At 39.2% G+C, this 20,181-nt stretch overlaps 1 protein-coding gene across 1 annotated transcript; it reads right to left on the reverse strand.

Annotated features, from left to right (window-relative positions):
- Positions 1 to 2,842: 2,842 nt before the first annotated feature.
- LOC148732869 (uncharacterized) lies at positions 2,843 to 19,361 on the reverse strand. The gene is made up of 11 exons (XM_088759121.1): positions 18,929 to 19,361; positions 17,335 to 17,588; positions 16,701 to 16,815; positions 15,767 to 15,889; positions 10,800 to 10,922; positions 9,516 to 9,638; positions 8,601 to 8,723; positions 7,601 to 7,723; positions 6,449 to 6,494; positions 4,854 to 5,141; positions 2,843 to 4,674 (listed from the first exon to the last, which is right to left on the reverse strand). The coding sequence occupies exons 1-11, from the start codon at positions 19,281 to 19,283 to the stop codon at positions 4,398 to 4,400; spliced, it is 1,950 nt and encodes a 649-aa protein (XP_088615247.1). The 5' UTR covers positions 19,284 to 19,361; the 3' UTR covers positions 2,843 to 4,397.
- Positions 19,362 to 20,181: the final 820 nt, after the last annotated feature.

The raw sequence follows: 20,181 nt of genomic DNA on the forward strand, positions 1-20,181 counted from the left end.
CCCACCATCGAAATAAAACATTTTCACATTTGTAATCACCGCTCTAGTATTTCTACTATTCCCACAATCATTTACGGTTTTTTTTTTATTATTTCATGACAACCCCTACAGCCTGCAATTGGAAGGCCTACGGCTTGTCCAATAAGTCAGACCCATTTTGCTCTCCATTTTGTCGTAATCTGTTCGAACGGTGTGAACAGAAAAGTCGCATGCTGTTTTTGAAGGTTTCACCTTTTCGACCCCTTTCTGGCAGAAGCAGAGGTTCTATTGCAAAGTAAAAAGGGCCGCGCTTGAAACTGCATCAACTCAAATTAACCATATCAGCTTAATTCATCTGATGCTTCATGCCATCAAAACAAGAAACTGAACTGAATTTCATAAATTCTCTCGTTTGGGTTCAAGATGTTTCTTAACTTACTAGTACACTCCGATTGCTTGTGGAAAACTGTAACACGAGACGCGATGCACATTTTCATCGCCATTTTTCACCAAAAAAATTTTAAAATGATTTCTACAATCATTATCCTGGCTCTTTGTGATACGAATAAAAGTATAGGATTGTACGGAGTTTGTTTCTTTGAAGGTGGAGACGAGTAACTCAGTTGACACTGTAGGAAAATTCAGCGTCGAGGCGTTAGGATTAAGTTCATGAGAATTCTATGGATCCTTAGGCATAGGATCCGTACGTCCGAATTATCAGCAGGCAAACCAAAGTCATTTACCTTGCAATTCCTCTCACAGAGGGTCTCAATGGACTGGTATAGCTGACAGTTTACAATTAAAGTAAGTCCTCATCATAATCATGTTTAAATTCGAAATAAGCCGATCACGTTTCGGACGCTACGACAGCTTCGTTCATCTCTTGAAAACCAAGACTACTCGTTGTGACGTCAAAAAGATATTACGTGAAGTTGTAGTAGCGGTATGTTCCTTTCGATTGTGTTTTCATCTGAAAGCCGCGAAAACAGAGAGGCCGTGTATGACATCGTGTTTAATGTAACGCAAAGGATACCCGGAAGTCGTGAGTTCACACAAATTAGGAAAACTATACTCATACTGGTTTTCAGTACCTGTATTCCCTACGTATGCAGCCGATCTTTTGTTGGTAAAACGTAAGCTCCATTAGAGGAAAACCCACGGCTTGTTTGTGAAGTCAAATGCTATTACGTATAATTGCGGTAGTAACATGCTCCTCTCGATTGGCATTCAGTTTTACCTGATAGCGGTGAAAACAGGAGGGCCGCATATGATACCATTTTGTATAAAGTAGAAGGAACGAGTGTCAACGAACAATATCAGAGGAGACCCGGAAGTAGTGAGTTGGCACCGTTACACGAAAATGAGGAAATCTTACTTACGTTGGTCTTCACTACCCCTATTGCCTACACTATGTATCTAGCCGATCTTATGTTAGTAAAACAAAAGCTCTCTTAGCAGAATGCCCACGGCTCACTTTCAAAGTTAAAAATACCACGCAGGGAGGTTGCTTTAGCAACATATTTCTCTTCAATGGTATTTTCATTTAAAATGAGATGAAAAACAGGAAGCCCGCATATGATCTCATTTTGCATAAATTGGAAAGAACGGTCATAGGGTATCCTATCAGGGGAGAACCGTAAGTCGTAAGAACTGTCAATGGAGAATGAGAAAAACTCATATTGACATTGGTTTTCAGTGCATGTATTGCCTACGCTTCCACCCGATCTTACGTTCGTAAAAGAAAAGCTCTCTTGGCAGAGGAGCTAACTGGGAAAATCAATCAGAGGCTTGGGCTTCTCAAGCGTATAAAGCATTTATTGCCTTTCAGGGCGCGTTTACTTTTCTATAAAGGTCTTGTTATGCCCCTTTTTGAATATGCTGATCTAGTATGGGGCGATAAACATAATATTACCCTTATGTCTAGTTTGCAAGTTTTGCAAAATAAGGCCGCTAAAGTTATTTTAAATAGACCATTCTACTCATCCTCCACTTAGGCGTTAGCCGTTCTCAAGTGGCTACCTCTAGAGAAAAGGCGATTTCAAAGAAGATGTGTACACGTATACAAATGCGTCAATGGCCTAACTAATCACAATATGGACTTGATCAGACAAGACGTACTTCATAGGCATAATACACGTAACAAAGGCAATTTTAGATTACCGCGTGTCAAAAGAAATTGGGGGAAGCAAAGATCACAATATCATGCCGTTTCCGATTTTAACTCCCTCAGTCAGACTATCAAAGACTCAAAGAATGTCAATAGTTTTAGACGTAATGTTTTTAAGTTTTTAATATAGCTACTTACGTTTAATTTTTATTTATACTTATTTTTAATGTATTTTTGATTTTTAATTTTTTATGCATTTTTTGTATCCTTTTAATCTCTTTGCAATTTTATTGCTTTCTTGTTTCTACTATATATATCTAGTTTCGAGGTCCTTTTTGAAAACCATATCTGTTATGAAAAAGTTTCCTCAATAAATATGATTACCAGAGCAAGCTGAGCGGGAATTGCCCCCACTGTGAGTACCAGTTTAAAAATAAGCACATTTCAAAAGTCCTCCAGAAAATATCGTGTTTCTTCTTTGTTCGACTTTGGTCAAATTGATACGATAATGGAAGTTTTTCGCTGGCACAATATGCTCAGTTTCAGCTTGGAAACTAAGACATGTTTATGATAAAAAGAAATTGATAACAATAATCCCAGCGGGTTAAAATACTTGTAAACATGTAGGATTATTACAAAGTTGTTTCTTTAATTTTTTCAATTTCAGTTTGACGAAGAGGAGCGACTCAGCTCAAACCAGGCGAGGAGAGGCAAACCAGCGCAAGGTTTATCATCATTTTTCATTGTCAGCTGGGTTTGGAAAGATGAGTAGTAAGTCTGGTCCATTGAAAGTCTTTCTTTACTATGATTACTTGAGTAAATTTTGGATCCACGTTGGCGGAGATCGGGACCGAACTCTAAGTAGTTAAATCTTTTTAAGCACATCTACGAAATTCAAATATTTAGACCAAACCCTTTACCACAACTGTGTGTTGCGTTTATTCGTGCTAAGATCTCTCTTTAATCATCTAATCATCTCATGTTTGCACTCAATTGTTGAAGGGTGTCGATTATAGCGCAAGGCAACACAAAACAATGCTATCTCGATTTACTTTCGTTCTACACTCGATTGAAAAGGGCTCTATCATTTTAAACCCTTTCTTTCTAGGTCCCAGTGAAATGACCGTAAGACGGCTGGCACAAAAAGTTCAGATGTGTGCCGAGAAGCCGTAACTGCTGCTGGCGTAAATTGAATTACTGAAGACACCTGATATGAAAGGGTCACTTTAAGGCTGCGGTTAGCAGTTAAATGTAATCAACGATAGTCATGCTAAACAACGATAATAACAACAATAATAATAATAATAACAATATCATAACTATAAATTTAATCAGCTGCTAATAAAGTTCAGTAAAAATATTTGTACAGGGTTTTCAGTGCACTGTGGGTTAGCAAAGTTTTGGATCTGAGATTTATAAAGAAGAAAGGTTGGGATGAATTCGATCTCGTTACCTAAACAACGATTTCTGAATTGAAACTTTCGTATATGACATTTATCAGCCTCAAAATTCGGTCAGAATTGTGGCCTATTTCTTTTACAATAAATTGGTAAAGAATTTATTGGAAATGACTTTATTTACTAAATGAGCCCCTACCATTTAGGAGAAAATGAGAACATCAATGAAAAGCTTGTCGTAACTGAAATGAGGCGGGACTTTTTGTTGAGTTAAGCATTTATATGGCTATGAACAAGAGACAGTTTGTAATCTCTGAGTGCTATGAATCAATTATGCTTAGTATTTGAACTTGTCATTTAGCGGTTTCTTTGACTGACGCTGCATAAAACCCTGTGCTTATTCGTCAGTGACGCTGTACTCCTGCTCAAAAGAATTTCATCGAGTAATCTATCTCCGATTCCTATTACCTATCTGAGGTTGCACGCAGACGAGACTGAAAAAACTACATGTGAGTCGCCCGTTACGGGAGATTAAAGGAAAATGAAGCCTGTATCGTATAGTACCAACAACTTAAAATAAAAAGTTTTTTTCCCCTCGATTTACTCCACATGTTTTTCATTCCGCCTGTTGTGGTTGCCGCCTTAAAGCTTGTTGAAGGAATTTTTATGCCTGTTGTTTTGTTGTCCAGTCAGAGATGACGCGTACGCATGATGCCCAAAGGATCATTTTCTTTGAAACTGGTTATATTTATACTAATCTGCACCTTCCATTTTCACAACGAGAACGAATCAAACCTCCTGAAGATTTCATTTCAAGCGATCTGTAAAGGCCAAACATCTCACCAACTAGAAAGTTCTGTTGTTCCACGTTACCGTGGTCTCCGTTGTAGCCCTCGTTTGGGGTCGTCGCGCACTTAAAGCATAGCTTTCGTGTGTTTCACTTCATCTTCAGAGAGCGCTTTATCAACCACATTAAGATCTCTCATGTACCCATCAAAAGTTGGTTGACCCAAGTTGTCTCGTTTCAGCCCAAGGTCGAAAACTGTATGATCATTTTTAATTAGGTCTAAACGATCATTAGAAACTGTCTTGTTACCTCGTATAATTCCATCTATGTACAGAATTCCCTCTTTTCCATCTCGGCTCCAAGTGAACGCCACGTGCATCCATCTATTGGGGATGCTCTTAGTCCTTTGATTATGAGGGAATAGAACACAAAACAGAATGAGGCTTTGCGCAAATCTCCGCTTCTCAGCATACTTCCTAGGAACGGTTAAATAGCTCTGGAATATACACTTAAGCTCTCTACGTGTCCCTTTCTATCTATCAATTACACTTAGGAAAACAAGAGGTATATCTTGAGCACTTACCGGCCATAGAAGTGAAGAAACCGTCCATTAGAATATCGAAGAGAAGCACCAATGTGATAACTACCATAGAAATAGATTCTGAATTGATGTGGTGCTGACCAGTCAGAATAGATATGATATACAGGAGGATTACTTGGAGGAAAGCTTAAAATCTTTATCCAACACATGATACTGAAGCTGAAAGCTCGGATGGGGAGTGCTGGCGTTTCTGCGTAGGAATGCTGGGCTCCATTCAAGTACAGTACTGTCCTGCCATCAATATTTTCATAGGAAGCACCATTGTACAAACTTTTCAGTTCGTAAAAGTAAGGGAGATATATGTGTCAATATGCATGCCTTAGAAGACTACGCAGAATCCTCTCTACAAGTAGCTAAATGAAATAATGTCACCATTAACTAACAGTATTTAAAAGCGTTTCAAGAAAGGCCGCTTATTGATCCCTTCCTGAAAATGTCCCCATTATAAACTAACTTAAGTAAATTTTTTTAATTCCAGTGTAAATCAGGGAAAACGCAGAAGTAAGAGCGGCGTAGAATAACTGGTATTATTAAAAACTAGATCATTGGATAATGCAATTCAAGACTTTTTATTGGCTTAGCGATTATGGTAGATCAGCCAATATACCATAATCTAAAAATATGGCAAGCGCACGTGTCAGCTTAAAATTAAAAGGGAGCTAAAAATTTAATAAAATTTAATAATTTAATTTAACGTTTTTAATCAAACAATTATTCCACTCGCGCTTGTTGGATATGAGATGATCATAGCTAACTCGGCGCTACGCGCCTCGTTGGCTATCTGTCATCTCATATCCAACGTGCGCTCGTAGAATAATTGTTAAATGTTGGGCGTTGAGTACAACCAGGAGATTGAACGGTTTATATTGAACCAGTATATCGGACAGACCAAACGTCAGTTTGGTACACGTTTAAAAGAGCATCAGAAAGCGGTCTTCTTTTGCAAAAACAAAAAATTCAGCTTTGACGGAGCACACATGCCTAACTAACCAAAAAAGTGGGTGGGATAATTTTATAATTATCACCACTAATCGCCGCTACCACTGGCGTCTTTGTTTGGAAGCTTACCATATCAACTCCGCCCACGCTCCTTTAAATCGTGATGATGGCGGCTTACTACCTGACGCCTATTTACACCTCGTCAGAAAAATCGGCAGCTAATCAGTGAGCATTTAAGAGGGCCCCTTGTTGCAACGATCAGGTCACCCCTGATGAAGGCACTAGACAGGAGTGTCGAAACGTTGGGTCTATGAATTGTAATTTCGGTTACATTCATTAAATCTTTAAACCAGATAGCAAAAACTATGTTTGCCAGTTTATTATCTCTTGGTACCACGCATTTTCGAAAATATTATGAAATCTTTCATTTGTGAAAGCCACTAAATTATGTCCTGTGTTAGAAACAATTAATTCAGGAAAGCTAGAGTTTCATAAATCATTACAGTTCTGGGCAGTTTCACGCTAAACATTAATAGTTCCAATCGCTGAGATCTATAATTGTAAGCACTAATTTGAAAATTTCACAACAATAGCTTTAAATGTTCTTCCTAGTAGAAGAATGCATTCATCCATCTTACCTTATATATGGATCAGACCCGTTGAGTGCAAAATGAAAAGGGAATCCTTTGAATTAAAAAAATGGATACTGGTGTTGTTTTATCACGATTTATTAAATTCCTGTGTCACAATGGTATTTGCTTGCTTTGGTACTAAAGATATTTGAAGCGCGAACGAGATTTAAAACAAACAAACAAAAACAAGAAGTCTAGTACACAAGCAACTGGACGATTTGAAATATTTCCTGTCTGCTTTTCCGGAGATCCACGAACTGCTTGAAGTTCAACAAACCAACATTCCAAATTCCAATTCGATCTGGAACAGTGGACAAGAATAGCCACCCAGTGGATGTCCATTGTTAAATCATTATTCATTATCATTATTTAAGTTGATACTTCCTGCAGATGCTACAGAGCATGTTTAGATACCTTTCGTGAAGAAGATACTTACTTACTTTCATGCTTCACAAAAGGGAAGTAATTCCTATAATAAACCTCACGGTTGGTATTGCAGGGTTCTACTGTGGTCGAGCTTACAGCGGATATAAACTTCTAACATAATACGCATTTTGTTTTTTTCTATTCTTGTGATACCTTGGCTATTGTATGCTTCATACATCCCAGGATAATTCAGTTGTTTTCGAGTTGTGCAGCTTGCGAATGAAATACTACATGTTGTGATTCCCTCGACTCCGATGTTAAAATTATTCAGATTCTTATTTACTTTCATGCTTCACAAAAGTGAAATAATTCCTATTAGTATAAACTAAAACAGTGGATAGCGTTGAAGGTGCGCTCTGATTGGCTGGTCAAACTCCGAATATCCTTTGCTATTTATCTCCGAGCAACTCGGGAAAAAATGGCGTCCCGGTTTGCATCCGTGACAAGTGGAGAATCACTCAATTAATTTTTGGTGGTGTATCTTATCTCACTGTTTTAGTTTATACTAAAATAACTATTCACCTCAGTGTCGGTGGTTAGCGGTGGATATTTACCTCGCCGCTTCGTGGCTCGGTAAATATCCACCGCTAACCACCTCCACTTCGGTGAATAGTTAGTTGTTAACTATAAGCTGCACTGGTGGTATAGCACAGTTGTACTGTGGTCGAGCTTAAAGTGGATTTAAAGTGGATATAAACTGCTAATCTAATACACATTTATCAAAATACCTACCCATGCATAACACTCCATCTCCGACCATATTGTCCTTACATTTACAAATGTAGCTCCCGCTAGTGTCGCTACAAGTGGCGTTCACGTGACATTTAGCACTTCCGGTTTCACATTCATTGATATCTGCATTTAGATAGAATAAATAATATTAAACATCCAGGCTTGTACCTTCTCGCTTTCGAAATTATAATGATAAATAGTACTAGTGAAGTGCAATACAGACGGGTTGCAACTATTTCAGGTGCAAAAAGTTTGAAACCAGCTGAAGCAATAAAGAACCCGAGCTTATAACAATATAATAATAAATGATAAAAACTTTATTTACTTCGGCTGACACATTACCGTTAAGAACTGGCAAACATGTAGCACTCTCTTAAAATATAAAACTAATTCATGCATATTGAAAAGATAACACCTATAAAAGTGGTAAAACGGTAAAAAAAGACAAAAATCTAATATTAAATGTAACGGTAAAAAGGGGTCAGACAATTAAAAAACATTACGAATTATCACTTGGGACCGGATATTTACATGAGTGATAATCATGATGCAAACCGCGGGCCTCGTGGATTCTCTAGGAGAAGGTTGATTTAATTAAATTAATGTCCTTCCATTTTTAGCTTTCCGCCCTCATGACATTGTCCACGATAATAAAAGTTCAGAGAAAAAGTTTGCCTAAACTGAAGATGGTTTAGAACGCGGATTTGGTTAAAAACGGCCCTCACTGTTTGAACACTTCGCACACGTTACTAGGAAATCAGAACGTGATACTTTCCACAGTAAGAAACAGCGAAATGTGGGTGGATGCATTGTTAGTATTCCAGTATTCCGTTATAAAAATGGGTGACATTGAGTTAATTTTTGAGCACTACCCAGAAATGTATGGGATCTTTACAAGAAACATTAGCAAGTTAGTAGAACGATAAGATAACTCTAACAGATAAAAAATGTTACAAAACAAAAACACAAACACAGAGACAACAAAACATTGGTTTCTTACTACTGCACTTTTTGCCATCTCCCAAAAATCCAGCTTTACAAGTGCAAGTAAATGAGCCCACAGTGTCGTCGCAGTACGCGTCCGCTGAACAGCCATGCGATCCAGAGGAACATTCGTCCTCATCTTGAACAAAACAATAAGATTACGTTAACTAACTACTGAACATGGGAGAATGATGCTCTCAGTAAGACTACTATCAAATCATTATCTCGATGTCTTTTTAGCGAGAAAAAAAGTACCACGCCAAGGGTGAACGGCGGAGACCAACTTCTGGACCATTTCCCACCAAGAAATACTTGTGCATTTTCAGAAGGAAGAGTTTCATGTTTGCGGAAAACGCAAGGAATAAAAACCACGTTTGTTTTTTCTCAGTCTTGTAATACCTTGGCTAATGTGTGCTTCGAACATCTAGGCCTCATAATCCAGTTGTTTTCAGGTTGTGCAGCTTGCGAATACAATACAAAATATTGTGATTCCCTTGACTCAAGTAAATAAATGTCCTTCCGCTATTAGCTTTCGGCCCTTTTGACATTGTCCACAAAAGCAAATGTTCAGATAAAAGGTTTGGCTAAACTGAAGATGGCTTCGAACGCGGTTTTGTTAAACAACGGCTAAACTTTGTTTAAATAGCCGGCCCTTAGTATTTGAACAGTTCGTACATGTAACCAGATAACAGACCGTGATACTCTCCAGAGTAAGGAACGGAAAAACTTGGGTGAATGCTTTGTCGGTATTCCAGTATTCCGTTGTGAAACTGGGTGACTTCGAGTTTATTTTTGAGCACTTCTTAGAAATGTATAGGATCGTTATGGGGAAACACTGGCAACTTACTAGAACGATAGGATAACTCCAAAAGTAAAAAAACGATAACAAACAAAAACATGAACAAAGAGAATCAAAGTGTTCGTTTCTTACTTTTGCACTCTCTGCCATCTCCCGAAAACCCAGCTTTACATGTGCAGGTAAATGAGCCCACAGTGTTGTTGCAGTACGCGTCCGCTGAGCAGTCATGCGATTCAGAGGAACATTCGTCCATATCTTCAATAAACAATAAGACTAAGTTAACTAACTATTGAACACCGGAGAATGATGCTCTCAGTAAGATTTATATTAAATCATCTCTCAAAGTTGCTTTAGTACGAAAAAAGGTACCACGCTGAAGATACACGGCGAAGACCAAACTTCTGGACCATTTCACACCACGAAATACGGTGATATTTTCAAAAGTAAGAGTTCCATGTTTGCGGAAAACGCAAGGAGTAAGAACCACGTTTGTTTTTTTCTATTGATGTGATACCTTGGCTATTGTATGTTTCGAACTTCCCAGATGATCAAGTTGTGCTCGGGTTGTGCAGCTTGCGAATAAACTAAAAAATATCGTGATTCTCTCGACTCTGACGATAAAATGATTGAGATTCTTATTTACTTTCATGCTTAAAAAAAGGGAAATAATTCCTACAATAAGCCGCACTAGTGGTATTGCAGGGTTCTACTGTGGTATTACGGTTGCTATATTGCAGGGTTCTACTGTGGTATTACGGTTGTTATATTGCAGGGTTCTACTGTGGTATTTCGGTTGCTATATTGCAGGGTTCTACTGTGGTATTACGGTTGCTATATTGCAGGGTTCTACTGTGGTATTACGGTTGCTATATTGCAGGGTTCTACTGTGGTATTACGGTTGCTATATTGCAGGGTTCTACTGTGGTATTGCGGTTGCTATATTGCAGGGTTCTACTGTGGTATCACGGTTGCCATATTGCAGGGTTCTACTGTGGTATTACGGTTGCCATATTGCAGGGTTCTACTGTGGTATTACGGTTGCTATATTGCAGGGTTCTACTGTGGTATTACGGTTGCTATATTGCAGGGTTCTACTGTGGTCGAGCTTAAAGTGGATATAAACTTCTTATATAATACGCGTTTATCAAAACACCTACCCACGCATTGGCACATAGTCATAATTAGGACTGACAAAGTGATATACAGACGGGTGGTAACCATTTTAGATGTAAAAAAAAAGTTTGAAATGAGATGAAAACCTGAGCTTACCACTAAGAGATGGTTATTCACACGAGGTCTGACGCAAACTGTGGCTTCACGTAAGCAGCCGGCCTTAGGGGCAGATTGTACTGTGGTCGAGCTTAAAGTGGATGCAAACTACGTACCAATAAAATACACGTTTATCAAAACACCTACCCATGCATAAGACTCCATCTCCGACCATATTGTCCTTACATTTACACATGTAGCTCCCGATAGTGTCGCTACAACTGGCGTTCACGTGACATTTGGCACTTCCGGTTTCACATTCATTGATATCTATATGTAGATAGATTAAATCATATTAATCATCTAGGCTTGTACTTCCCGCTTTCGCAATCATAGTCATAATTAAGACTGGTGAAAGTGATATACGGGCGGGTTGCAACTATTTTAGGAGTAAAAAGTTTGGAACGAGCTGAAGTAATAAAAAACCTGAGCTTTTCAATTGGGGCCGTTTACTCACACGAGGTCTTAAGCCTGGTTCACATATGATCGCAGACGATCGCAGGCGATCGCACTCGATCGCCAGCGACGGTCTGCGATTATATGTGAACAGCTCTTCGATCGTGTGCGATCGAGTGCAATCGCAGGAATAGAACCATGTTCTAGTCGCGCGATGGGTTGCGATCGTCTGCGATCGAGTGCGATCAGATGTGAACAACTTTCTGCGATCATGCGATTGGAATGTGTCCCATAATGCTATATTTTCCAGCGTGCAGCACTGCAAGCGGCATGACACAAAAACCAGTTGTTTATCAACTTTTACACGTGTGTGTGTTTTGACAAGATGGAAGGTGAAATTGACACGGAACAATTTATGGAAGAAATTAGAAAATACGATTGTTTGTTCGATGGCTTTAAGACTTTCCCCATCCAGAAGCGACGTTGCTTCTTTGACCTAGCAGCGATTCTCCGTTTAAGTAGAGACAACAGAAGCAGCATGTTAACATCTATTAAAAGTTCAGCATCCTCGGCCCAGTTGAAGGAATCACTGGTCCGGCCCATGCCTAAAGTGTCGCCTCCCAAGTCTGTGGACAGTGATTTAAGACCAATTACTCTCACTGCTCAGATAGCCAAAATCATGGAAGGTTTCACACTTAGCTCCCTGTATAGCCAAATCATTAATAACATTGACCCTTTGCAATTTGCCATACCGGGAAAATCAACGACACATGCCTTAATTGACATTTTACACTGTATTTTAGAAGCCCTAGACTCTGGACACTGTTATGCTAGAATTTTATTTACTGACTTAAGCAAAGGGTTCGATCTTGTGGACCATAATGTCCTTTGCACTGAATTGCGTAATCTCGGTGTACATAATGACCAAATTGCCTGGACCGGATCATTTCTTTCAAACAGATCGCAGTTTGTTTAAATAGGTGGTGCTACCTCGAGTCATGTCGTACCTAGGGGTGGTATTCCCCAACGGACTAAATTGGCCCCCTTGCTGTTTGCAGTACTTGTTAATAATCTGGACAGGCAATGGAAGATCAGGGCTAAATATGTCGACGACCTTTCTGTTGTAGAGATGATACCTACGTGTTCCACTAGTGTTCTTCCATTCATTGCAAGAGATATTTACACTTATGCTAACAAGCATGGCATGCGCCTTAACCCTGTGAAGTGCAGGGAGATGTTTATCGACTTCTTGCACTATAAGCTACACCATCCTCCCTCTTTACAGCTTTCTGGGTCTGAAATCGAGTGTGTCCACAGGTACAAGTTGCTTGGGGTGTATGTCACTGATAATTTAAGCTGGAATACGCACTGTGAGTACATTGTTCATAGAATAATTTGGATATATCAACAAAGTTGAAGTGGTAAATTGGCCACCGTAACGATTCCAAAAGCTGACGTTTCGAGCGTTAGCCCTTCGTTCATAGAGATCGCAAACGCCTATTCGCACTGCGTTGTCTGAAGAAGTCAGGTGTTTTGGAAAGGGAGTTAGTTATGGTGTATTCCACCCTGATTCGCTCAGTGTAGGAGTATGCCTCCCCAGTTTGGGCAAACCTGCCCGATTGTCTTAGCCTCCTAATTGAGAGTGTACAGATAAAAGCCTTAGAAATGATCTTTCCTGGACTTCCCTACAGGGACGCACTTGTGCTGTGTGGTCTTTGCACTCTCTCTGATTGGCGTGCCGCTGCATGCGCTAAGTTTATCCAGAGATTTCGGGACACTGGTGTCCTTGCTAATTTGCTGCCACATCGCACAACTGTGTCCCATGGATACAATCTACGCCCAGGCTCTCTTAGATATGATCCCGCTATGGCTTTTACTAACCGTCTCGACAAATTTATTACATATAGATATTCTTAGAAGAATGTTTCATGTTATTGTATAGATATGATTTGTATCCTGACTACTCTTGTAATTTAGCTGCAAGCTACAAAAAGAGTAGTTAAACTGATTACTATTATTATTATTACTATTATTATTATTATTATTATTATTATTGTTATTATTATTATCCGACAGTTGTAAAAACTTATGTTTGCCATAAGATCATACACAGACTGGGGACTGGGACGATAAACGTGGCCCAGGCTGCGCATAGGAATAGAATCTTCCTAAACTTTGAAAATGTAAACATAAAATAAATAAAAATTAACAAATAAAATACACATATATGTCTAATAATCTGATAAATACAAGAAACTTAGGTACGAAAAATCTCTAAAAGTTATATTGTATTATTATTATTATTATTATTATTATTATTATGATCGCTGCGATTGGCTGCGATCATATGTGAACATGCGATTCGCGATCTTCGGTTTAAGCCTGGTTCTCATCTAATCGCAGACGATCGCAGGCATCGCACTCGGTCGCCAGCGATCGTCTGCGATGATATGTGAACAGCTCTGCGATCGTGTGCGATCGAGTGCGATCGCAGGAATAGAACCATGTTCTATTCGTGCGATCGGTTGAGATCGTCTGCGATCGAGTGCGATCATATGTGAACAAAGTTCTGCGATCATGGGATTTGAATGTGTACTGTCCAATAATGCCGCAATGCAAGCGGCATGATACCATGACAACCAATTGTTTATCAACTTATACACGTGCGTGTGTTTTGACAAGATGGAAGGTGTAATTGACACGGAACAGTTTATGGAAGAAACTAGAAAATACGATTGCATGTTCCATTGATTTAGCAAAGAATTCTCTTTTTCTTAAGACTTTCTGCACCAAGAAGCGACGTTTCTTCTTTGGTCTGGCAGCGATTCTCCGTTTAAGTAAAGACAACAGAAGCAGAATGTCAACACCTATTAAAAGTTCAGCGTCCTTTGCGTTTACGTTGGTTGACTGAAGTTACATTGTATTGCCGCTGAATGGTAAACCAAGGACTCGGTTGTCACAGATCGCTGCGATCGGTTGCGATCATATGTGAACATGCAATCCGCGATCTTCGGTTGAGTGGTTTCAGCGATCGTGCAATCACCTACGATCGTCTGCGATTGTCTGCGATTATATGTGAACCAGGATTAACGCAAGCCGCGGCTTTAAGCAGGCAATTGGCCTCAGGGATTCTCTTTATGAGGGGTCTTTTAGTGAAATAAATGTCTTTACACCCTAATTTTTTCGACCCTCGTGACATTCTCCTCAAAAATAAATGTTCACATAAAAAGCTTGGCTAAATTGAAGATGGCTTAGTACTCGGTTTTTTTGCGGAATTTTCCACTGGGTTAGGAATATCTCCGCGCTTGCTGGTTCAACAAACACTTAGGACTGTGTCTGTCGTTTTCTTCACTTTATTGCAGTCATACTTTCGCTCATTACAACCGTTCTAATCATTCTTTTTTTAATGTTACAAGGTTCCCTAGTTTTATTGCTATCACAAGTAAACGCTCTAGATGCGTACATCCGACTGCAAACCTAAACTGTCAAACCGATTCATAATTGTTTCTTCGTGATCTAAGTAATGATCTAAGACTTGTGCACGACACTTATTTCCTTAGCGTTGACTGCTTTACCTTGTTCGACATCAAAATGACCGAATATAATCCGATTACAATCTTTAATCACCACTCGAGATTCGTGACAGGAAACAAAAGACCACAGCTGCTATTCGATACGGGTGTGGTTGGAACACGCAATACACGTTTCTGCATGCAAGCGCACTAGAGTTGCAAGAAAACGTGCTTAAACCTTATCTAATAAAAAAACTGTAGGGAAATGATACTTCAGCTTGTCACGACAGTTTTGTAAAACAACGGCTAGTAACCTTTGTTTCACTAACCAACCCCAATTGTTTGAACACTTCCTGCACGTTACCAGAAATCAGACCATGATCCTCTCCAAATAAAGAAAATCCGGTGTTAATGAGTTCATTTTTTAGCACTACCCAGAAACTTATAGGTCGCACTAGAGCAAATTGAAATATTTTCCAATTTCGCAAGCCAAAATTTTGCAATTTTCCAATTTTTTGCGGCGGTCGCATCAAATCAGTATCCTCTGATCAAAACTTCACCGATTGACACGTGCGTCCATCAGAAACCCATTTCCCTCCATTAAAAGATAAAGGAAAATACTCGCTTGAGTTACTGGATAAGAATGGATCGTCGTCGTATGATTACTTTTGCGGCTTTCGAGTTTTTGTTAAATTTTGCAGTACTTTCTCAGCAGAACAACTTAACGTTTTTGATATCCAAGTCGTTGGTACAGCATAAACTGTTAGACGTAGAAGACGAAGATTTCGCTTAATTAGAGCACGCTTTCGAAACCGCCCTTACTCGTGGTCTCTCCTGCGTCCGGCGGAGTCATGGTTCGAGATTCTGGAATATTCCGGGAGACGCCAACTTAGAAAGGAGAGGGGGACCTTTGAAACTCTTGCTGGTATCCTGGCTCCATGATTAACCAGACATTTTTTGGGTAAGATGACAGCTTAATGGTTAAAAACAAGATTGTTTGTTTTGCCAAAATTTGGAAGCCTCCGAGGCAGGACATTGATAAGTTTTTCAAGTTGGGGGTAGCACTTGTTTTACGCTACTTTAGAGCTCTAGTGCGACCCAGGCCTTAGTACAACGATAAGGAAACTTCTAAAACTTAAAGATGTAAAAAAACAAAACAAAAACAAAAAACACGAAGAAAGAGAAAACAAAACATCGGTTTCTTACTATTGCACGCTTTGCCATCTCCCGAAAATCCAGCTTTACAAGTGCAGGTAAATGAGCCCACAGTGTCGTTGCAGTAAGCGTCCGCTGAACAGCCATGCGATCCAGAAGAACATTCGTCCTCATCTTCAAAAAAACAACAAAACTACGTTAGATACAATGTATATATGAAGTTCATATATTTTGAACTGCGGTATTAGATACGTGTGATGCATGATCCTCGCAGTAGAGAACGCTATTTATGCAATAGCGAAAATCAGACCTGAAACACTTGAACACCGGAGGATTATGCTCTCTGTAAGACTCTTAACTTATTACATCATTCTCCCGAAGTTATTGAGATACGAAAAAAGGTACCACGCCAAAGGTAAACGGCGAAGACCAAATTGCTGCACGTTTCCATTTTCAAAAGGAACAGCTTCATGTTTGCGGAAAACGCAAGGAGTAAGAGCCACGTTTGCTTTTTCTGCTTTTGTGATACCCTGGCTATCGTATACATCGAACATCCCAGTTAATCCAGTTGTTTTCGGGTTGTGCAGCTTGTGAATAAAGTAAAAAATATTATGATTCCCTGAACTCTGATAATAAAATATTGAGATTTCGATTCCAAAATGATTGATTCCTTTAAGACAAGGTGGAAAAATGTGGCCAGTTTTCCCTTCTTTTTAACTACTCGAAAGTGATCCACGACTGTTAAGGGCAAACGGAAGAGGGAGGTCGACTATTGTTACAAGCTATGCCAATATCTTGCTCAAACAAACTACTTTTGTTCGTCAAATATCCCAACGCTTACAATTAACTGTTTACTAACAAACGAATGAAGAAATGAGTGACCAGGGAAAGATGAAAGCGATTTTACAGGATATAGATCATTGTATGCAACGCTTTACGTTAAACAGGTGCTTTTCAAAGGATATTTAGCAATAATAACACAAACCTCTTTCGCAGCTTTCAGTTCGAGTCCAACTAGCAGGACAGACGCACCGGAGTTTTCCGTGAATATCGGGTACACACGAAGCAGCTGGGGGACAGGGAGAAGTGCCACATAATTTCTGTTGAAAATGGAAAAGATTAAAACGATTTCTACTGATATTTCATTGAAATAAATAATCATATTGCGAAGAAATTACATGTGCTACAGTTTTTCGAGAAATTTGAAATTTTCCTAAGGTTTCTACATGGCTGGCTGGATGAAGATTTCTTTAACTCCTACCGGCCGATAGCAGTTTACGTAAAAACAGTATCCTGTCATGTTAATCAGGTGAATGTAGTTTTAAAAATGATGAATTATACGTTTTAATTCTTTTTATCTACACTCATCCAGGTCATACTGAAGGTTCACGCATTAGATATTGCTCTTACACCAAAACCTACAGCACCTCTCCTGAGAGTTCTCTAAGTTTTGTGAATTCTAGAGCTACACAGAGAACAAACCTCGGGTGAGTTCATATCCGCTTTCTAAACTATACATTTGTCTTATCTATGTTCAAGAGAGGATGCATGAGATGCTAAGGTATATATAGACACAGCACTGCATTTATCAAAAAATGAAATATGCGCAGTATACCAACCATAGTTGGATGATAGGAGAAGCCTTCCCTACAAATGAGATGTTCAGGATGTTGGAAGTGATCGGAGTCACTGAGTTCACATTTTAATTTGCCGCTGGTCTCTGAGATTCCAAGATTGAAGGATGAACAGGAGTCCTTAGCATAACACCTCACTTCACACTGATCTTTGTTATCAACCAAAAAGGACTTAAAGACATGATTTTCGAGGTAATTGTCTTCCGCGGGTTGAACAAACTCCAAAATTCTGCACGTTTCTGATAATGAAAAAATATGAAAAAACATGAAAAATTCTAAACGAAAGGGAACTCAAGTTGTTTATAAAGAGATTAAACAAAAACCAACATGAAGTAATCCCAGGCAGCTGTTTATGCCACAGGGCTCCAGCTGAGTTACAGCAGTATACATAAATTCCATAATTGGACAAAAATTGTTCCCTTCCTTCTGATTGGCCGGCTTTTTTTAGAAAGTGGGGACCTCTAGCAAAGCACGACGGCGACGGCAACGAAGAAGTGGAAAAACAAAAGATCAAATTGGCAAAACAATAGCTCAGCAAGTGCATTATAAAACTCAGTACATTTCTCAGCCATCCTTTGCAAAACAACAACGTGAAATCCGCAAAATTTTCGTCGTCTGCGAACGAAAACCGCGACGGCAAATTATTTTAATTTCCATTTGGAACTCACCGCTACTTTTATACGTTATTTTATACGTTAACACATGCAGCCATCATCGAAATTCTAATAATAGTATTTTACTTGAAGTGATAGACAGGTGAAGTCAAAGAAATCATTAACTATTTAAGCTTGAACTGAAGAATTATCCCCGCGCATTTTAATAAGCTACCTCCCGTCAAAAAGTAAGATTATTTTTCGGAAAAGTATTTCTTAAAAGCCTTTTGAAACCTGACACGAGAGTTGCTTGCAGACTTTTCGCGAAATATTTAAGGTTTCACAAATACCTGAACGCCGAAGACCACACAATTCATGGTTGCCTTAAATTTAATTTTAACTCAGTATGTAGGGATGAACATAAGATTCTTATTTTTATATCACTCACAATCTGGAAGGTTAGAAATTCAACCAGATAAAATTCACTTCAAAAGCATGCGTGTATCTAAACATGAAGAGCAGCTAAAAAGTAAGAAGTCAAAGAAATTAAAAATTTTTTACCATATTTCGAGTAGGCTACGAATTTACGAAAAACAAGGTTCCACCTTCAGTGATTTCAATTTTGATATAAAATACTGCAAAAAATAACCATTTTCGCGCATTCGAGCAGGGAGTACTCTGAACCAGTAAAATTGCGATCCCTCGTTCTACAGAAGTAATACATGCGCCACCTCTTTTCAGTAATTCCAGTCCAAATAGACTCACACATCTGCAACGACAGCTTTATTTCTGAGAACACTGATAACTGCCAAAGGAAACGTCGCTTCTATGTTGCTGAGTGTGTTTTTTTTATTTTTTTCCCCCGAGCTACTTTTTGTACTTAAGAGACATTGCGAACTAAAGCTAGTGGACTGATTTGGTATGACAAATGTGCACGAGAATTCACCGAATTTTCACACAATTTTTTCATCTAGATTAAAGCTAACCTTGCGCAAAGACGTGTGAAACGAAGAACATCTTCCACATAGCAGCAACTGTAGTGGACATGATCACAACTTCACCCTTCGATTTGGAGAAACCCTTTCGGATACTGGCTGAGCTTCTGATTCTTTTAAAACGCGTTTCGTCACTCTCGAAGAGAGTAACAGCTCTGCTGCTTCCTGCTTGCAACCTGGCTTTTGAAAATAAACTAATTAGCGCTGCCAGGTAATGACAGCTGCAAATTAAATTTTGCTGGAGAAAACTACAGTAGAACCCCGGTAACTCGAACTCGGTTAACTCGAACCCCTCGGTAACCGCGAACGAGATCCGATTTCCCTCGACCCCATTTTTTTGAGTCATTAACTTAAGTCATTTTTTTTGCAACTATCACGAGACTTTTATATTTGATCAGCTCACATGAGAGGAAAAGTACTTGCAAAGCACATTTAAGGGAGCAACAGAAAATCTAGCCTAAAGGAAGCCCAAGACCTTTTAAAGCGAGTGCATACGCGTCTGAAACATGAGAACTGAGAATTTCCGACAATTCATACAATGCACCTGTCGCAAGGAAAGCCGTTGATACCGGCGGTTTCCTGTTGCGAAGAAGGTTCTCCAAAAAATCCCACCGTAGGACAAAATATGCTCAGTTTCAGTTGGAAACTACATGTTGATAATAAAAGGAAAAAAATAGATAGTCTATGACATCATGTATCTACGGGATTATTTATGGTTGATTGACTTGTGTTGGCTAATTTTAATCAAAGACTAGTTTCGTATATAGGGGGAGCAGATATTATGAAATGGAATGACCCAATTTTAAGCAGAAGCAATTAATCGCATAAATATGTTATGTTGACACATTGACACCTGAACCGCCCGAACCGCGCGATTGGCTCGCGCGAAGACGCTTTTCTCCCTACCTCCCCTATGAAGTAGAATTCTGTCCCCAAACTTCCTTTATGGTTAGGAAATCAAAAAACCAATCAGAATCCGTCGTTTGTGCATATGTTTTGATGGTCTTAGGGTGTACTCGAGGGGCATCATTCTATGCGTTCACACTAAAAGATCAAACTTGAAAACTGGGCGTCCGCGCGGCAGACCTTCAAAATTTTCAAGTCGGATTTTTCGTTCCCTTGTGATAGAGTTAGACCTTATGGAACTCAGGATATAAAGTAGCAATGCTATAGAATACTCTGTTTGGAAAATAATGGATATAAAGGTCTTAAAGGTGGCAGAATAAGCTCTCGAGTCAACGACA

Source organism: Stylophora pistillata, chromosome 4 (genome assembly GCF_964205215.1).
Source record: "Stylophora pistillata chromosome 4, jaStyPist1.2, whole genome shotgun sequence".
NCBI lineage: Eukaryota > Metazoa > Cnidaria > Anthozoa > Scleractinia > Pocilloporidae > Stylophora > Stylophora pistillata.